The following is a 17,665-nucleotide window of genomic DNA, read 5'->3' on the forward strand; positions in this document are numbered from 1 at the left end:
GGGGCCCAAATCGCTTCTGCATCCTGTTGCCTTCTTCTCCCGGAAATTGAACGTTTCTGAAAGAAATTACAATGTGGGAGACAGGGAATTACTAGCCATCAAAGCAGCATTGGAAGAATGGCGCAATTTACTAGAGGGAGCTGCCCATCCTATTCTCATCTTTACTGTTCACAAAAATTTAGAGTACCTGAGAACCGCAAAACAACTCAGGCCACGACAAGCTAGGTGGGCACTATTTTTCTCACGCTTCGTGTTCCATCTGACCTACCGCCCGGGTTCAAAAAAATGGTAAACCCAATGCGCTCTCCTGCATGTTTCCTGACCCAGTTGTACAGTCTGAACCTGATACAATCTTGCCAGCCAAGAACTTTCTACTTCTGCAAGTGGATCTTGTAACACAAATAAAAGAAGCCATGGACAATATCCCACTTCCTGCAAATATACATCTACAATTTAAGGATGGCCTGTACTTCCACAAGGGACAGATCTTTGTGCCCAAAGGACTTCGAGCACTTATTCTCCAGGGATGTCACGACCACCCCTTAGCAGGTCACTTTGGAATTCGCAAAACATCGGAGTTAGTCTCTCGCTCCTTTTGGTGGCCTAATGCAGCAAGAGATTGCCAGTACTATGTGAAATCGTGCACAGTTTGTCTGAAGAATAAGTCGGATAAAGCCAAAACTTGGGGCCTGCTGGAATCCCTGCCTGTACCAGAAAAACTTTGGATCATGATATCCATGTATTTTATTGTGGAACTTCCCCTATCTGAGGAATTCACCACTATTTTAGTGGTAGTTGATAGTTTGTCCAAGATGGCCCACTTCATTCCCTTGAAAGGGACTCCTTCCGCTACAGAAACAGCTTACGCTTTCAACAGGGAAATTGTAAGGCTTCATAGTGTTCCCCTAAATATTGTATCGGATCGAAGGGTACAATTTACATCTAAATTTTGGAAGGCCCTGTATGAGGCATTAAAGATCGAGTTACGCTTCTCCTCTGCTTATCATCCTCAAACAAATGGACAGAGAGGACAAATCAAACGCTGGAGCAATATCTCCGATGCTTTTCCTCCTATTCACAGGATGACTGGGCATCACTCATTCCTCTAGCGGAGTTCGCATATAATAATTCCATCCACTCCGCCACCAAACAATCCCCCTTTTACTCTATCTACGGATAGCACCCCTCCTTTCTTCCAGAAATACCAGTGGAGGCCGCTGTCCCTGGCAGTAGTAGAAAGGATGGAGTTCCTCAGGAGGAACGGCAAAATTTTACAAGAAACAATTGCTGAGGCCCAAGAGAGTAACAAAAAGTTTGATAGAAAGAGAAGGGGCAACTTGAAACTTAAACAAGGGGATAAAGTCTGACTGTCCACAGCTAATCTGAAATTAAATTGTCCATCCAAAAATCTGGGTCCGAGATACCTGGGACCATTTTCCGTCAAGAGAAAGGTCAATCCTGTAGCATTTGAATTGGAACTACCAGCTAACCTAAAGATCCATCCGGTATTTCACTGCTCTTTACTGAAACCACATGTCCCAAGTGGGTTCCCCAACCGGAATTCTGAGGCACCTGCTCCACTGTTGGTGGATGGCAATGAAGAATACGAAGTGGAGGCTATCTTGAACTGTAGGAAGAGGGGCGGACAGACCCAGTTCCTCATCAAGTGGAAGGGTTATGGACCTGAGGATAACTCCAGGGAACCGTCCACTAATGTCCATGCCCCATGGATAATTCAAGCCTACCTCCATCGTCATCCTGAAAAACGAGCTCTAGTGGGCATCCAGAGGCTGCCCATGGGGGGGGGGCAATGTCTGGGAACAAGAAGATCGCTGCAGCACATGAATCTGCGCATGTGCAGGATCCTGACAAGGCATTCAGGCAGGTGGGCACTAGGACCCAGGCACGCCTGTCACCAATGACGGCACTGGCAGGCACTAGGACCCAGGCGCGCCTGTCAGCGCTGGGCACGCTATTTAAAGAGCATCTAGGTGCTCATTCAGTGCTGACTGGTCTTCAGCCCCCCCCCCCCCATGTCCTGCTTGTTTCCTGTGCGATTTCCTTTGGTTCTGACCCGGCTTGTTCCTGACCCGACTCAGAGTACTTTCCTGCCCCCCCCCCCCCTGGTTCCTGACTTCGGCTTTGTTCCTGACTCTGGCATTTCCTCCTGATCCTATACCGCGCTGCCCGACTGTTAGGACCCTGGCTATTCTACGACTCCGTTCCAGTCCTGTGTCCTGGCTGCATACCTGGCTCTGCTGTGCATCTGGCAATCCACGGTACCTGCCTGGTCTATCTCCACAGTACCCAAAGCAGAGGATATCCTGCTTATCAAGGTCATCATCTGCAAGAGCCGCAAGCAAGAGCAAGAGCCGCAAGCAAAATCCTGGCGCTCTTGTCCTCCTGGTCCTTAGACGCCCTCTGTTCCAACCTCAGCAGGCTCAGGATTATTGACACAAGTGAGGCCGACCTTGTCAATTCAGTCTCCCATCAGGTACGTGACAGATTCCTTGACTGTCAGATATTTGCGAAAGTTGGAAGTTTCCCTGAGCCTCCTCTGGCAGCCATCATCCCTGGGCCTGACAATCCCCAGAGTTGGCCCCCCACCCCCATAGACTGGCATCCTTAGTATCCTTGATGAGTCACAGTTTTGGCCATGATCTTCTCCTCCTCGGATTCTGGGGGTCCTCCCACCAAGAGCGATTCAGCAAAACTGTGTTGGGGAGTGACAACAGCATGTCCAAAGATTCCCGCTTGTGATTCCAGGCCCTGAGGCGGAATTTCAGGAGACACCAGGAGTGCAATTGAGCCCCTGGAATAGCTGCTGTCATGAGACCCAATACATGCATTAACTGGTGAACAAAAATCTGCGGGAGAACTTTCACTGTCTGTATTACGAATACTAGTTTTAGTACTTTTTTCCTCTGTGTGAAAAATCCTCTCCTGACTTGTGTCTATTATATAACCTAAGAATACCATAGTCTGGGGTGGCAGACGACTGGATTTCTCTTAATTTTTATCCGCCAGCCCAGCCTGGACGATGTCTGCAGGACCACCTGAAGATTCTGAGACAATTGCAGACTGCTCTGTGGGAAAAAACAAGAAATCATTTAAGTAAGAGATTATAGAAATTCCCTAAAGATGAAGGAAAGCCATAACCTCAGCCATAATATTTGTAAAAATTGTTAGGGCTGCCAAGAGACCAAAATGTAGAGCCCTGAACTGCCAATGCTGCAACCCTTCCTCTGTCTGAATAGTAAACTGCAGGAACTTCTTATGCAAGGGAAAAATTGGAATGTGGAACGTGAAGATATGAATCATGGAGGTCCAAAGAAACCATGAAGGCATCCTGGCAGATCAGATTTCTCACTGAATAAATGTTTTCCAGCTGGAATCTCTTGTAAATAAGAAACCTGTTCAACCCACTTAGGTTGATGATCATTTGAAACTTGCCCAAAGGCTTCCTGACCAGAAAAATATGAGCATAAAACCCCTGGAATCTTTTATCCACTGGCACTTGCATAATCACCTGTTTCTTTACTCACAGAAAAAGAAATTGGTGCATGGCTAGTCTTTTCTCCTGGTCTCTTCACAGATTGGTGCCAAAAAAATCTCTGGGCCGGTAGGTGGGGAACAAAGCAGCAAACAGCATCCCACCTTTACCCTTTCCCTTATGGAAGGACCATTTTTTTCTTATTCTGGCCTTTGCTGGGTCTATTATCGGGTTTACCATGGGGGCTACAAAAGGGCCTTCTATTACAAAAGGTCTTCTTTTTAGTCAGGAATGCCTTCCCTTTGTCCGCATACTTGGACAAGACCGCCTCCAAGTCTGACCGAAAAAGCAGTTTTCCTTCAAAGGGAGTACCACACAATTTGTTTTTGGAAGTAAATTCACCTTGCCAAGACTTTAGCCAAATTGGCTCGCCTTTTGAAATTGATCAGTGCTGAAGTTTTGGAAACAGTCTTGACCGAACCTGCAGCAGCATCCGCCAAGAATGCTACCAACCTGGAAACCAGGGGAAGCAACTCCCTAATTTGGTCTATCAATGTACCGGAAGAAAGTAAATCATCTAATCTTTGCACCCAAATGTCCATATTCCTGGCAACACACATAGCAGCCAATGCTAGTCTGAAGCAGCAACTCAGTTTTCCTATTCATTTGCTCCTTAGTGACTCCGGCATCCTTAAAGGAATGGTCTGGATTTTTAGATACCTGAGAGAGTGCATTGTCTAACTTAGGGCACTTTTAAAAAGGGACTCTTCCCCTTTAGCATTGAAAGAAAAAAGGCCTCTTATAGCCCCTTGATAAAAAGGGTTTCCTCTCCAGATCCTACCACTCTTTGAGGATAATATTTCTAAGAGACTGATGGATCAGAAAATGCCTATTTTTATGTTTTTGGAGGCTGCTATATAAATTTATCCTGAACAGGAGTTGGCTCTGAATCCTCAATCTGTTCAGAAGCATGAGTCGCCCTGAACAATTCTATCTTCCACAGGAAAGAGATACCAGCCAGAAATGCTGGCATTTTCATCCCCCAAAGATGAAATAACTCTGGATAGGGACCCAGAATTTCAACCCTCATCTAAGTCCGGGATAGGATGAGAGCCCTATTTACTGCAGCTGTTGCCAAGGAGAAAACAATCCCTGAACACAGTGTCTCCAGTTTTAAAGGTGGTGGAAGTGATTTAGGAGCCGCCTACTCCACCACAGGTGTCCCAGAAGTGGAAAGCCAAAGAGGACTTAAATGCCTTAAAGGACTAAATCATTTCCTCATGCATGAGGCTGACTCCGAGCCAGCCACCTGAACAATGGAGTTCTCACAAAGTCACCTTGTATAAGTGCCAGATAGTTTGGCCTTGCAGTTTCTACATATTTTCTTGCCGGGCTTATCAATATGCAAAGAAAAAAAGGCAACCATGACCAAACTCCTGGGATACCCAACAACAGGTACAGGTATAAGTACAGGTAGAAGCATAGTATAAGAAGTGTGGGAAATCATCTTTACCCTAGCAGGTGTAGACCTGTAGGTAGAAGTGCTTGTAGCGTTGGACTGTGCAGCAGCTCTGTCTCCACCTGGGTTGTCACTCGCATCCATTGTGCAGACAGAAACCCTCTCCGTGTAGCTGCTTTCCGGATCTACCACAAGTTCTAACTTTTTTTTTGTTTTGGATAGAGTGGGGGTTGAATTAAATCATCTGTTAGGTTTTTATTGCTGTCTGTGACCCATTATGGTGATTCACCCTCTCTGTTTGTCTTGTTTACCATTGTCATTGAAAGTTAAAGTAAAAGGAAATCCCAAATTTTGGATTGTCACTAGAACAGTAATAGAGGTAAAATCTTCCAATCAGGACACTAGTTCTGGTGACCTGGGGGTCTCCAAGGAATTCCCTTAAGTTGCAAGGTTTTCCTCTCACTTCCTGTTTGGCTATTGGACAGGAAGTGAAGGGAAATCTCCCCAGTAGGACACAGATGGCAAATAAAATCTGACAGGAGTTATAATCTTCCCTTACTCTATCCAAAATGAATAAAAATGTTTGGCCTATAGTTCTACTTTAACGTATTTTACCTTAATGCGTTTGATGCATTAAGGTAAAAATCTTGTGTGCAGCAGGATCCCTGCTTATTCTTACCAGAGCCCGATCCGATTCAGTGATTTACATGAGAGCAGCTTTCGCCTGTCTCCTTCCTCACTGGGCAGGTTGATAGCAGCCAGAGCCAATGGCTCCCACTGCTATCAATCTGCCTAATGAGGAGGGGGATAGCAGCGAGAGCTGCCAATCAAATGGTGTGGCGGGGAGCTGGGGCTCAGCCTCCTAGTCAGAGAAGAAGAAGACATGCAGGCTCTGGAGTGAGCCCACAATTGTGCCCCCATGGAAAACAGCTTTCCATGGGGGCACCCATCAAAGAGGAGAGGCCTGTTGCACTGGTGGGGAATCCCAGAAGAGGATAATCAGGGATGTTCTGTGCAAAACCTTTGAACAGAGAAGGTAAGTATACCATGTTTGTTATTTTAATAAAAAAAGAAAAGGTTTACTATTATTTTAATAGTGCGGTAAAAATACTGGAAGGAAATAAAGTCTGCTTATATCATGAGCAAATATGACTGCCTCATGTACATATATAATTACAAGACTCAATAAAACAATTTAGTTATTGTCCATTGATCAAATCATTTACATTTAGCTGATTTTGTTTTCACATATTTTAAAATATAAGTCATTCTTAAAAGAGAAACTATACTGTATGTTTTAGGTCATTTTTACTTATGTAGTGGAGGAAATTAATCCTATCTGTGACTGCTGTAATCTGCTGACTTGCATCTCCTCTGAACCTGGACACTTGCACAGTGAGCGATTTCAGCCCCCCCTTTCTCCTCTCAGACTGTAATAGAGAGGGAGCCAATCAGAAAAGCCATTAAAAGGAGCCAATGACAGAGACTTTCTCAAGCAGGAGGTGCAGCTGCAAAGCATTGTGGAATATGCAGTCTCGAACAGAAACGGCCTGATAGGCTTATATGAAGAATGGAACTACAGATCAGCATGCTTAGTGAGAGCAGAGTGAAGGACTCCATCTTGTTTTTCCTGAGGGGAGGGAGTCTGCATGTGGCAAGGTAACAGTATGGATCTAGCAGAGAAGTGCTTAGGGTCAGTTCACTGCATGTTTAGTTATTTGCATCAGTCAAGAGGACACCCAAACTGAGAGATGTGGGCCTACAGTACAGTGCCTACACCGACAGTGTGAAGCGCTCATCGTGAGGTGACCAGAGGAGCCTGTCATTTCCAGGACGATTGTTTGGGCCTTGGTCACAGGATCTGGTGAGAGGGATTTTACCCACTGGCAGATGACTGGAACACTGCACACAGACAGACATTACACTTTGCCCATGCTCACCATGCACTGGGTTGTGTAGATGGCCCTGCTAAACAGACACAGTATTTGCTATGCTATACAAATACTGCCACGGGATTACAATTATACTTTACCATAGGAGTTTAAATGCACCAACGAAAGTGGCTTGCTGAAGATCCAAGATTCATCCTGTTACCAAGAGACTGAAGTTACTGGTGCCATACGGGCACGTGCATGCATATTCAGGCCTCTATATTGCATGGTGTGTGAGGGAATAGCTTTACCTTGGAAAATAGCTATTAAGAATCAGTTGGGTACAGTGTTTGCCTACTGGGCTTGTGGTGTCAGGGGTTAGAAGGGAGAAGTCTGACACAACAGAGAGTCATTCTTCTGCTCTCCTCCTGCTTGGACATCATAGAGCCAAACTTATGTAAAGGGGTTTAGACCCACTTTGAGGTTGCCATTTAAGTGTTTGCCTCTGCTTTTGGGGTTATACACAGTTGGAATCCCCTGAAAGCAGCCTGAGTGTAAAAGTGAGCTATATTGTGTTCGGTCACAGTATTTGCTGTTCTCTTGATTCATCTAATGTATACCTGTTGTTAATGTTTATTACTTTCCATAGAGGTCTTACAGTAAAGCTGATCTCTGTGTTTTATTGTAAAGTGTGTGCTTTTCATTGGTTCTTGCACTTACACTATTGCCAGGTGTGTCAGTTGGGGCTAAGACAGTTCTTGGGGTTGAGAAGCATAGTGGCGGAGTGAACAAACTTAAGCAGCCCCTTCGAGGGTATCGCTACATTTATATATATATTTTTAAATTAATTTTCTTATTTATATAAGATTTGTATTTTGTAGATAATGATGGAGGATGCCCAAGGCCATGGGTAGTGCAGAGCATTATGGAATTTGTAAATAGATATCACAGCAGTTATTTTTTCATACTGTTCTTCTCTAATCAAAGTCGGTTATTGAATAATCAGCAATGGGAAATTCACAGTTCTGTTGCCTTTTAAAGAATATGTAATCCCAACATTTTATATTCCTGATGTGTGCCTGCTGTACCATGTACTTGTATGAAACAGTATCCAGTTCTCATTGTATTGCTTTCTTTGTGTGAAATATTTGGTGTTCCTGCCAGTCCCTCTGCTTTCCTAATAAAAACTGTCCACATTAGGCAGGATAGCACAGTGTGGTCAGTTTTCTGGCTGTGCTGGAAGCTAATCCAATGATCAGGCTTGTACTAACATGCCCCCCCTCCCCACACACAGCTATTTACTGGGAAGTTCAGTGTGCTCCACCCCCATCAGCTCCTTATGCAACTGAGAACAGAAGGGAAAATTATATTTAATGTTTTTATATGTTTACACATTTCTATTTTTTTTTTTAATCACAGAGGAACTTTAAGTTCAAGTAACACATCATCCATAGCTCACAATCAGTACATACAAAAAAAAAAGAAATGAAAGTACACTCACAGATACTTGGAAATAACAAGACATTGAATGTGTCAGCTCTACAGTACGAAAATACAAACCCAGATAACAAGGAGAATACAACAGTATACACTACATCGAGGCAGGCACATCCGCCCCGAACAGGAACGGTATTAAACTCATCCCAGTGAGGGGGGTCTCATTGAAGTCTATCCAGAATTAGGTCAATGGGGAAGAGACCCGGTGTGGCCAACCAGTCATTCCACAACTCATTGAATTCATCAGGACATGCCCGACGTTGAGAGATACATTTCTCCAACCTCAGAGTATGACCCATGCAGTCTACCCATTCTCTATGTGTAGGTGGTCATTCCACCTTCTAGTGTTGTAGAATACCATTCCTGGCTTGGAACAGAGCCAGGTTACAAGCAGCTCTGGAGTTGTCAGTGAGCTGGGGGTCAACCAAGACACCCAACAGGCATACTTTGAGGTCTAAAGGTTGGGCAATTTGGAATACCTTTACCTTGGCCCAGTACCTACAGTACGTAATTTCAGACAGTGCCATAGCATGTGGATTAGAATGCCCCAGTCTTGGTGCACTTAAAACAAGTAGGTGAGTCCAGCAAGCCCATAACATGTAATTTTACTAGGAGTATAGTGGGCCCAAAGAATAATGTACAATTGTGAGAGCCTCTGGGATGTATTCAAGGAGCTACGATGGATAGACTCAAGGACACTATCTCATTGGTCCTCCTCAAAGACACCTGCATCTTTCTCCCATTTTTTCCAAGGCATTATAATGGTAGCTCTCCAGGAAACCTAAGAGGCATGCCCTACAACACTGAGATATAAGGCCTTTCATAGAGGATGAGTTCTGGATTAAATGAAAGACAGGGGTGGGGGACATATGGCAATTCCATTAAGGACCCTGAGATAAAACGGCATGTTTAATTTGCATAAAATAAAAGAACATAGAGTTTGGAAGATGAAATCTAGACTGTAGTTCCTGAAAAGAAAGTAAGACCCCATCCTGGAAAATATAGCATAGGTTCGTAAAGCCCCACTGTCACAAGTTAGCCTGCAGTTTCTGGTTTGTGTTCTTACCTCCTTGCTGCAGTCCTGTTCCTGATCTCTTCACATGTGTGTTTGTCTGTGCTCACCTATGGGCATCGTCTGCTGTTCTATGGGTTTTATTTCCTTCCCTTCCATCACTTCCTATCCCGCCTCCTTGTTTGCCTGCCTATAAGACATGCACAGACTGGGCCACCTTGCCTGAGCAACTTCCTAGTTGTCAGAGCTACTGTGTGTTGCTACTGCCTGTATCCTGCACTGACTACTTGTGTACCGACCCTTACTTCATTCTCTGACTGTGATTGTCTTCCGCCTGTCCTGACCTCAGCTAGTCTACCGGATTTTCGTTTGTCTCTTCCCATTGTACTCTGCTCCCGCAAGCGGTCTCCTCATCCTCAGCTGGGCGTACCTGGGGGCCACGACCTAGTCCCGGCTTGCTGCAAGTCCATCCCCACCATCAGAGGCTCTGGTGAAGAAGCAGGCTAGGGCTTAGACTCCGCGCCCTGGGGAACCCCAAGTTGAGCATCTACAAGGGCTCACTACCACAGGTGCTGACATCCGTGCTTGCCACAAAGAGGTGTATTTGAACTTGGCTAGCTCTGGGACAGTTTCATTGTGCCAGATGGGTGCATAACTTGTACAGCCCTAAACCCCTTCTAGTTGTTTGACTTCATTCCAAATATTATGCATCAGCACATAGGATTCCAGTCCTCCTGGTAAGTCCTGTGCTTTAGTACAAAATAGGGCTATATCTAGGGCGAAGTCCTGACCTGGAGAGGGGTCCACCACAGCAGTCTGAAGATCACTGCGTAGGTGCTGAAAATTGGCAGCGAGGTAATACACCCACAGGTTAGGTAAAGAAATGCCTCCATTGTCTTTAGGCCTTTCTAACTGCTCCGACCTGATTCTAGGTGACTTGGCCCTCCAAAGTAGAGATATATAAATCAAAGTGACCGTACGGAAAATTCATAGGGGTATACCCATATGGGTTTTATGAAGTAAATAAAGTAACTAGGGCATAAGAATCATCTTTATCAAATTGGCTCTACCAATGTGGAAGGAGGGCCCAGTGTCACCCAGTAAAAGGAACATGTAATCTGCATAAAGCATTATTTTTTCATATATGGGACCATATTGAAATCCCGTGATGCCTTCTGCCGATCTAATGAGAGCCGCCAATGGATCAATGGAGAGGGTAAAGAGGAGGGGAGACAACATGCACTGCCATCTAGTGCTCCTCTCCAATTGAAAGGGTTTTGAGACCCCCCCCTTCCCCCAATAACTGCACTCGGGGTATTATAAAGAAGTCGCACCCAGGAAATAAACTTATCCCAAAACCCAAAACGTTTGAGGGTGTTTCAGTCATTCGATGCTGTCAAATGACTTTGTGGCATCAAGGGACAGCAACGATTGTCCACGCATATTATCCGCAGGGGTCTGAATATTAATAAATAGATGTCTCAGGTTTATAACAGCGGATTTATGTGGCATGAAGCCAGATTGATCTGGATGAATTATGCTGGCAATTACTTTGTTCAATCTGTTAGCTAAGACCTTAGCTAAGATTTTGACATCAGTTTGTAGAAGTGAGATAGGTCGGTATGAGCCCGGGTCAGTAGAAGGTTTGTCAGGTTTCAAAAGGAGCCACTGACTTAGAGGGAGGAAGGGTCCTAACATCCAACGAGGCATTGAAAACCTGCAGTAGATGCGGGAGAATGACATCTGCATATTTCTTATAGACATCTATTGGTAGACCGTCCGCCCCAGGAGCTGGGAAAGGAGCTGGTCACCTTCTGCAGCTCCTCTAGCATAATAGGAGAATCTAAAAGGCATTTCTGAGAAGGCTTGAGGGGAAGCAGATTTACAAACTCAGGTAATCTAAAACTGGGCCATAATAGGTTCTGGGAAATTAACCAAGGTCCCAGACTCCCTTGCCAGGGCCCCAATTATCTGAGATATAGTTTCTGTGCTGGCAATTTGGGCCAGTAGATAGCCGGTCTGTTCACCCTACTCGTAGAATGCCTGCTTTTGAAAAAAAATCACCTGCACTCTGCCATGCAGTTGGTACACATCCTGAGCTGGTAGCCACTCTCCCCTGTTAGACTCTGATGGATCTGAGATGCAAGCTCCTTCCAGCAGTTGGACTTGAAGAGCCAACCTAGATTTCTGCTCCGTGGTGGCCGCCTTGACTTCCAGTATCTCCGAGATAAAAAAACCTCGTAAAAAGCAGTTAAGCATCTCCCACACAGTCAATACATCCTGGCATTGAACACGTCTGGCAAAATTGTCCTCAGTGTGGGCTGAGATGGTCTCATGAGATGTATATAAATTAAGCCAGTAGGCATTCAATATCCAGGGAGCCTTGGACAGCGTAGTGTAGCAGTCAGCCAGGCCAACAGGGGGGAATCCCTCTAGGAGTGTAGTAAAGTCTGACTAATTTACAGGGCAATCTTGCAATTACCAAACACAAATCAATCCTAGACCGTGACATATAGGATTTAGAAAACATGAGAATTTACGCTCCTGCGGACGTCCATCCACCCAGTCTCCAAAAGAAATTTAGACAAGGTTGCCCCACTATAGTGAGGGCCCAAAGTTGGAGGCAGATGTTTGTCCAGCTGAGGACACAGGCAGCCATTGAAGTCTCCTATAAGAAGGAGAGGGACATTTGGCTTGTCTAGCAAAAAAGAAAGTAGGTGTCTCAAAACATTCATTGAAAAAAGGTAAACAAATACGACAGTAAAGAAAAACATATCCGCCCTCTTTATCTACATCTGAGACATATTCATGAAACTCTATAGATCTGTGAATCAGGACACTCACCCCCCTGGAGTAGGAAGTGCGAGTGGAGTGATACACAGAGCCCAACCATGATAACTCAAACAACTCAGTATGTCTTTAGTAAGGTGGGTTTCCTGCAGCCCACAATAGCAGGTTGATATTTACGTAAGGTGGACATAATCATAGTCCTCTTCAGAGGACTGTGCATACCCCTCACTTTCCAAGGAATTATAGGGATGTCCGTCATGTTGGCAGTGAATAGAAAAGGGAACATAAAGCCAATAGAGCCAACAGATCCCCACTTGATCTTTCTCCAAAGCATGTGGTGCATCTGGAAAGGGATGTGTATCAGTGAGAGAGTCCAGCAATATCTGCTCAGAGGAGCTCAGCATCTTCTGGGCATAATAAAGAATGTCATACGGTGCCTCTTTCCTGGCCGGGTGGGAGGATTTACTCACTTTGCCCATGTTGTCTTTGGTAGAGGCCCTCGAGGCCCACTATAGAAGGGGCTGAGGGGTGCCATTTTGGAGCTTGGTGGCCACCATCTAGTCCTTCATTCTGACCATAGCGGCACCAGGTGACAGTAAAAAGGTTGCAGAGAATATCCTGGATGGATAAGGAACAGGAATAGGTGAGAATGGTAAGCGGTACTGTCAGTGAAAGGATCAATTACAGGATCAGAAAGGGGAGCTCCGTGAATTGTGTCCATTCACATGCCTGTTTTGGCCACGCCCACCACACCTTTCTATTTTAAACTGAATGGATTGTTTTATTGAGGAGCTCGTAACCCTGTTGAGTCAAGGCATTGGAAAATATTGTTGAAAATGATGATGTATACTAAATGTAGCATTGACGAATCAGTGGTGAGTGTAAAAGCAAATGAATTAGCATTGTCAGGGACCATCATGAGGCATGGGTCTGCACATGCATAGGTGTCTGTCAAGACAGGCATGGAAGCAGGGCACTAGGACCCAGGCACACCCGTCACCTATGATGGCGCTGAGCAGGCACTAGGACCTAGGCTGCACCTGTCAGGCGCAGGGCGGGCTACTTAACCACTTGAGCTCCTGAGGATTTACCCCCCTTAATGACCAGGCCTTTTTTTGCTGTTTGGCGCTGCACTAATTCAAATGATAATTACGCGGTCATGCAATGCTGTACCCAAACAAAATTTACGTCCTTTTTTTTCACACAAATAGAGCTTTCTTTTGATGGTATTTTATCATCTGTGCGCTTTTTATTTTTTGCGCTATAAACAAAAATAACAAAAATGTTGAAAAAAAAAAAAACAATAATTTCTACTTTCAGCTATAAAAAAATATATCGTGAACTCAAAGATAGTCATAAATTTAAGCCAAAATGTATTCTGCTACATGTTTTTGGTAAAACAAAATCCCAATAAGTGTATATTGATTGCTTTGTGTGAAAGTTATAGCGTCTACAAAACTATGGTATAGATACTGTAATTTATGCCTTTTTTGCTATACAGCACTGCACTAATTCAAATGATAATTGCGCGGTCATGCAATGCTGTACCCAAACGAAATTTATGTCTTTTTTTTCACACAAATAGAGATTTCTTTTGGTGGTATTTTATCACCCGTGCGCTTTTTTTTTTGCGCTATAAACAAAAAAAAAAAACGCAAAAATTTTGAAAAAAAACAATATTTTCTACTTTCAGCTATAAAAAAATATATCGTAAACTCAAAGTTAGTCATAAATTTAAGCCAAAATGTATTCTGCTACATGTTTTTGGTAAAAAAAATCCCGCGCATTAGCGGGCAAACTGGCGCAATATGGGAGGGGCGCTAACACTATCGGAAGTCACCAGTGACACTAATACAGTGATCAGTAAAAATCTGTTCACCGATCAATGACACTGGTGACAGGGCAGTGAAGGGGTTTACTCGGGGGGCGGGGCGATCAAGGGGTTAGACAGGATTACTGGTGTATTAGCGGGAAATCTGGCGCTATCTGGGAGGGGCACTAACACTATCGGAAGTTACCAGCGACACTAATACAGTGATCAGTAAAAAATCGGTTCACTGATCAGTGACACTGGTGACAGGGCAGTGAAGGGGTTAACTGGGGGGCGGGGAGAGATTAAGGGGTTAAATGGGATTACTGGTGTACTAGTGGGCAAACTGGCGCTATCTGGGAGGGGCGCTAACACTATCGGAAGTCGCCAGCGACACTGATACAGTGATCAGTAAAAATCGATTCACTGATCAGCGACACTAGTGACAGGGCAGTGAAGGGGTTAACTGGGGGGGCGATCAGGGGGTTAAATACTGTAATTCTAACTGTAAATGTGTAGTGTTTTACTCACGTTTACTGTGTCTTCTTCTCTGTCTGGAACGGAATGTGTCCAGGCAGAGAAGAATGACATCATATCCTGTCCTGTGTAAATGTCAACACAGGACAGGATAGGACAGGGACCGATCATCTGATTTCAGCCAGACATCACTGGCTGAAATCTAATGATTGATCCCTCCGGGATCAAATGGTGTCACCCGCGGGTCGGCGGGAGCGCGCACCCCCTGCCGGCGAAAACGTCGGGAGCGTGGAACCCGTTTTAAAACGTGGTTTTGCACCCCAGTGCCGCCCTGCACACATATATATATATATACAGTGGCAGGGCGGCAAGCGGTTAAACCAACCCTGCACAGACACAAGTTGCCGTATGGTCTGATCTTGTTCCTGTGAACTGTGAGTTGATTCCTGACTGTTGCTGACCTTTGCTTGAACCTGACCTTGCTGATATTCTCCTGCCCTGACCCTCTGGCTCGTTTGACTACTCTTCTGGATATCCCTTCTGATCTGAACTTCTGTTACCAGACCGGCGAGTGACCTAATTCCTCTGTGCCTGCTGTCTTGTACCACACTGTCCGCCCGTTACCGACCCGGCTCGTCTGACCATGCTATTGCTCAGCCATCCATCCAACCCGCACGGATTAGCTGCTATTCTCCAGATCTGTCTGCCTCTTCACACCAGGCTCTCCACCTGTCATTAACTCTGGTGATTTCTCTACCTCAGGTGGGTGTACTCGGGGGGCCGCGACCTGGTCACTGTCCACTCCAAGCCCATCCCCACCATCAGGGGCTCTGGTGAACAAGCGGACTGGGGCTTAGACTCCACGCCCTGGGGAATCCTGTCCTGTGGACTGCTAGAGTACACCAGGTGGTCCATAACAATCATAATAATTTATCCAGCTGCCAAACTACTGCACACGTTGTAAGTGTATTCTTTTTAGGGGATGTGATTCCCTTTACGATGAGGAAACACAAATGCATTAATATTTTACATTTCTGTGGATGGTTTAGAATATCAGTCTTGCACATATTTTTTACACTGTGATTCAAAATACTCTGTCCAGTCGTCATATCTGCATTAACATTAAACATTTTCTGATTTATAACATTCCTAAATAATGTTTTTGGTTGTCTTCCACCTATTTATGAAACAATAAACAGATTCAGTCACAACATTTTCTTACCAAAATTCTGAATGCATAGGGATGTAATTTCATCAATGGTGAACCCCTTCTCAAGATCCAGCTTTTCCATTGCTGTTTCTCATTTATTTTCCTCTTGTCAAGAGCTTGTAAACAGGGGTCCTGGATGAGGGTTGATCAGGGTGCTGATTAAAAATAAACAAAATTTGTTTCTATTTTTAGAGTGTTCCTCAGTTTTTTATTCAGATGCCTTATAGATATAACTGTTGGCAAAGTCTCTTAAGCATTACTTAAGTAGAAGGTGAAGTAATATGAAAACATACTGTAACACCTTACCCCTCCCAGATTTTGGGTAACCTCTTCCTCTTTCTGTTGTGATTTACTTTCCTGTTTTCGAAGCTTACTTCCCCTTGCATTGCAAAGCTATAGCTAATGTTTTCAGAATGTTTCAATGTTTCCTAACATTTTTTAATTGTATTTAACACTTTAAATACGGCCTCACTTGCTGAATTATTGACAGCGGATGGCAGTTTTTAAGGGCTCATTCACATGGTCTGAAAAAATACTGCGTTTAGAAGCACACAGCATATAGTTTTGAGTGCACCTACATCTATCGTTATAGTAATCAATGAGCCCATACACACAGCTGCGTCTACATGCATAAATGTGCATAAATACTTACAGTACTTGTACAGCCATTTGTTGGAATGAAAGAAAAATTGTATGCGTCTACACGTGAATACTTTAGGCGTGTATTTAACACAGGTTCTTCTATTAGCTCTTCCAGCAAGCACCTGCGTTCCGTGCAGAAGATATGCATATGTTAATGAGCCCTAATACCAAATTATAGTGGCAGCTCACAAAATATGCTTCAAGCCAGAAAAAAGTGGATCCAGTGTTCAGGAGGGTTCAATTAGTTGCCTTTTTTTCTTAACTGCTCATATTTTCAACATAAATAACAGTTATATACAATAATCTATGCCACAGTTGCACAAAAAACATTTTTCATATAAAATATATAAGTACAATGTATCTTTCCTGATGGCTTCATGTCAGCATACACATGGATAGTCTCCTCCCCCTCTACCCCCATAGGACCATCTATTCATACATTTTTACCCCTCCCCAGTCACAACATTCCTCTTTCTACCTCCTCTAAACTCTTTGAATCTACTGAGCTGTTGATTTACCTAACCGGGGTAAATCCCTGGTAACCCACTTGGATAGAGGTGAAGTCCCCCCAGATTAGCTCCTAATGAGGTTCAGGTAAGGAAGCCCCACTGCTGGATGCATAGGTGCAATTTTGATGCGCTCAGTAAATCTGATAAGGATGAGTGATAAGTGTGGCTGGCAATGACTGCTCTGTGGGAATGCACACCTTATTTAGCTGCATACCAGAGAGCGAAAAGAGAGATTCCTTAACCACTTGCCCTTTGGAAGATTTACCCCAGGCCATTTTTTGTTATTCAGCGCTGAGCTATTTCAACTAATAACTGCGCGGTCATGCAATGCTGTACACAAACAAAATGTATGTCCTTTTTTCACACAAATAGAGCTTTCTTTTGGTGGTATTTGGGATTTTTATTTTTGTGATATAAATGAAAAAAAGAGCAACAATTTTGAAAAGAAATGACATTTTCTATTTTCTGTTATAAAAATATATAAATGTAGGCCAAAATGTATTCTGCTACATGTCTTTGGTAAGAAAAATGCCAATAAGCGTTGTGGGAACTCGCTTCAAGTGGTAGAGCTTCTTCCAAGCACACAGCAACTCGCTTCTTTAAGGGCTTTTTTGCCCACTTTTATTTAAGAAAGTTCAAGTAACAAATGCTTCCCACGCAGGGGTATCCACCATCAAGCAAATTAACAGTTTTCAGCCTCCTGGCTTGTACACAGTTTTAAGTCTGCCTCCTGCAGACTCTTCCCAAAATATGTCACTAGCACACAGCTAGTCTGGCTTCCACCTGACTCCAAGGCAGAGACCTCCCGTCTGCCGGGGTGGAGCCCTCCTGACTCCATTTGCCGGGGTGGAGCCCAGAACTATGGTTAGGCCTCTACAAAAAGCCCCGCACACAC

At 44.3% G+C, this 17,665-nt stretch overlaps 1 protein-coding gene across 2 annotated transcripts in view; it reads right to left on the bottom strand.

Annotated features, from left to right (window-relative positions):
- RASGRP2 (RAS guanyl releasing protein 2) overlaps positions 1 to 17,665 on the bottom strand; it is an 890,649-nt gene that overhangs the window by 708,788 nt on the left and 164,196 nt on the right. For both annotated transcript variants that reach the window (XM_089681654.1, XM_089681653.1), the window contains exon 2: positions 15,632 to 15,774. In XM_089681654.1, coding sequence (XP_089537780.1) covers positions 15,632 to 15,701 — 70 coding nt within the window. In that variant the 5' untranslated portion in view covers positions 15,702 to 15,774. The remainder of the gene's footprint in view (positions 1 to 15,631; positions 15,775 to 17,665) is intronic.

This window comes from Staurois parvus, unplaced genomic scaffold (genome assembly GCF_062004578.1).
Source record: "Staurois parvus isolate SC_StPar_1 unplaced genomic scaffold, SC_StPar_1.0 ptg000275l, whole genome shotgun sequence".
NCBI classification, from domain to species: Eukaryota; Metazoa; Chordata; class Amphibia; order Anura; family Ranidae; genus Staurois; species Staurois parvus.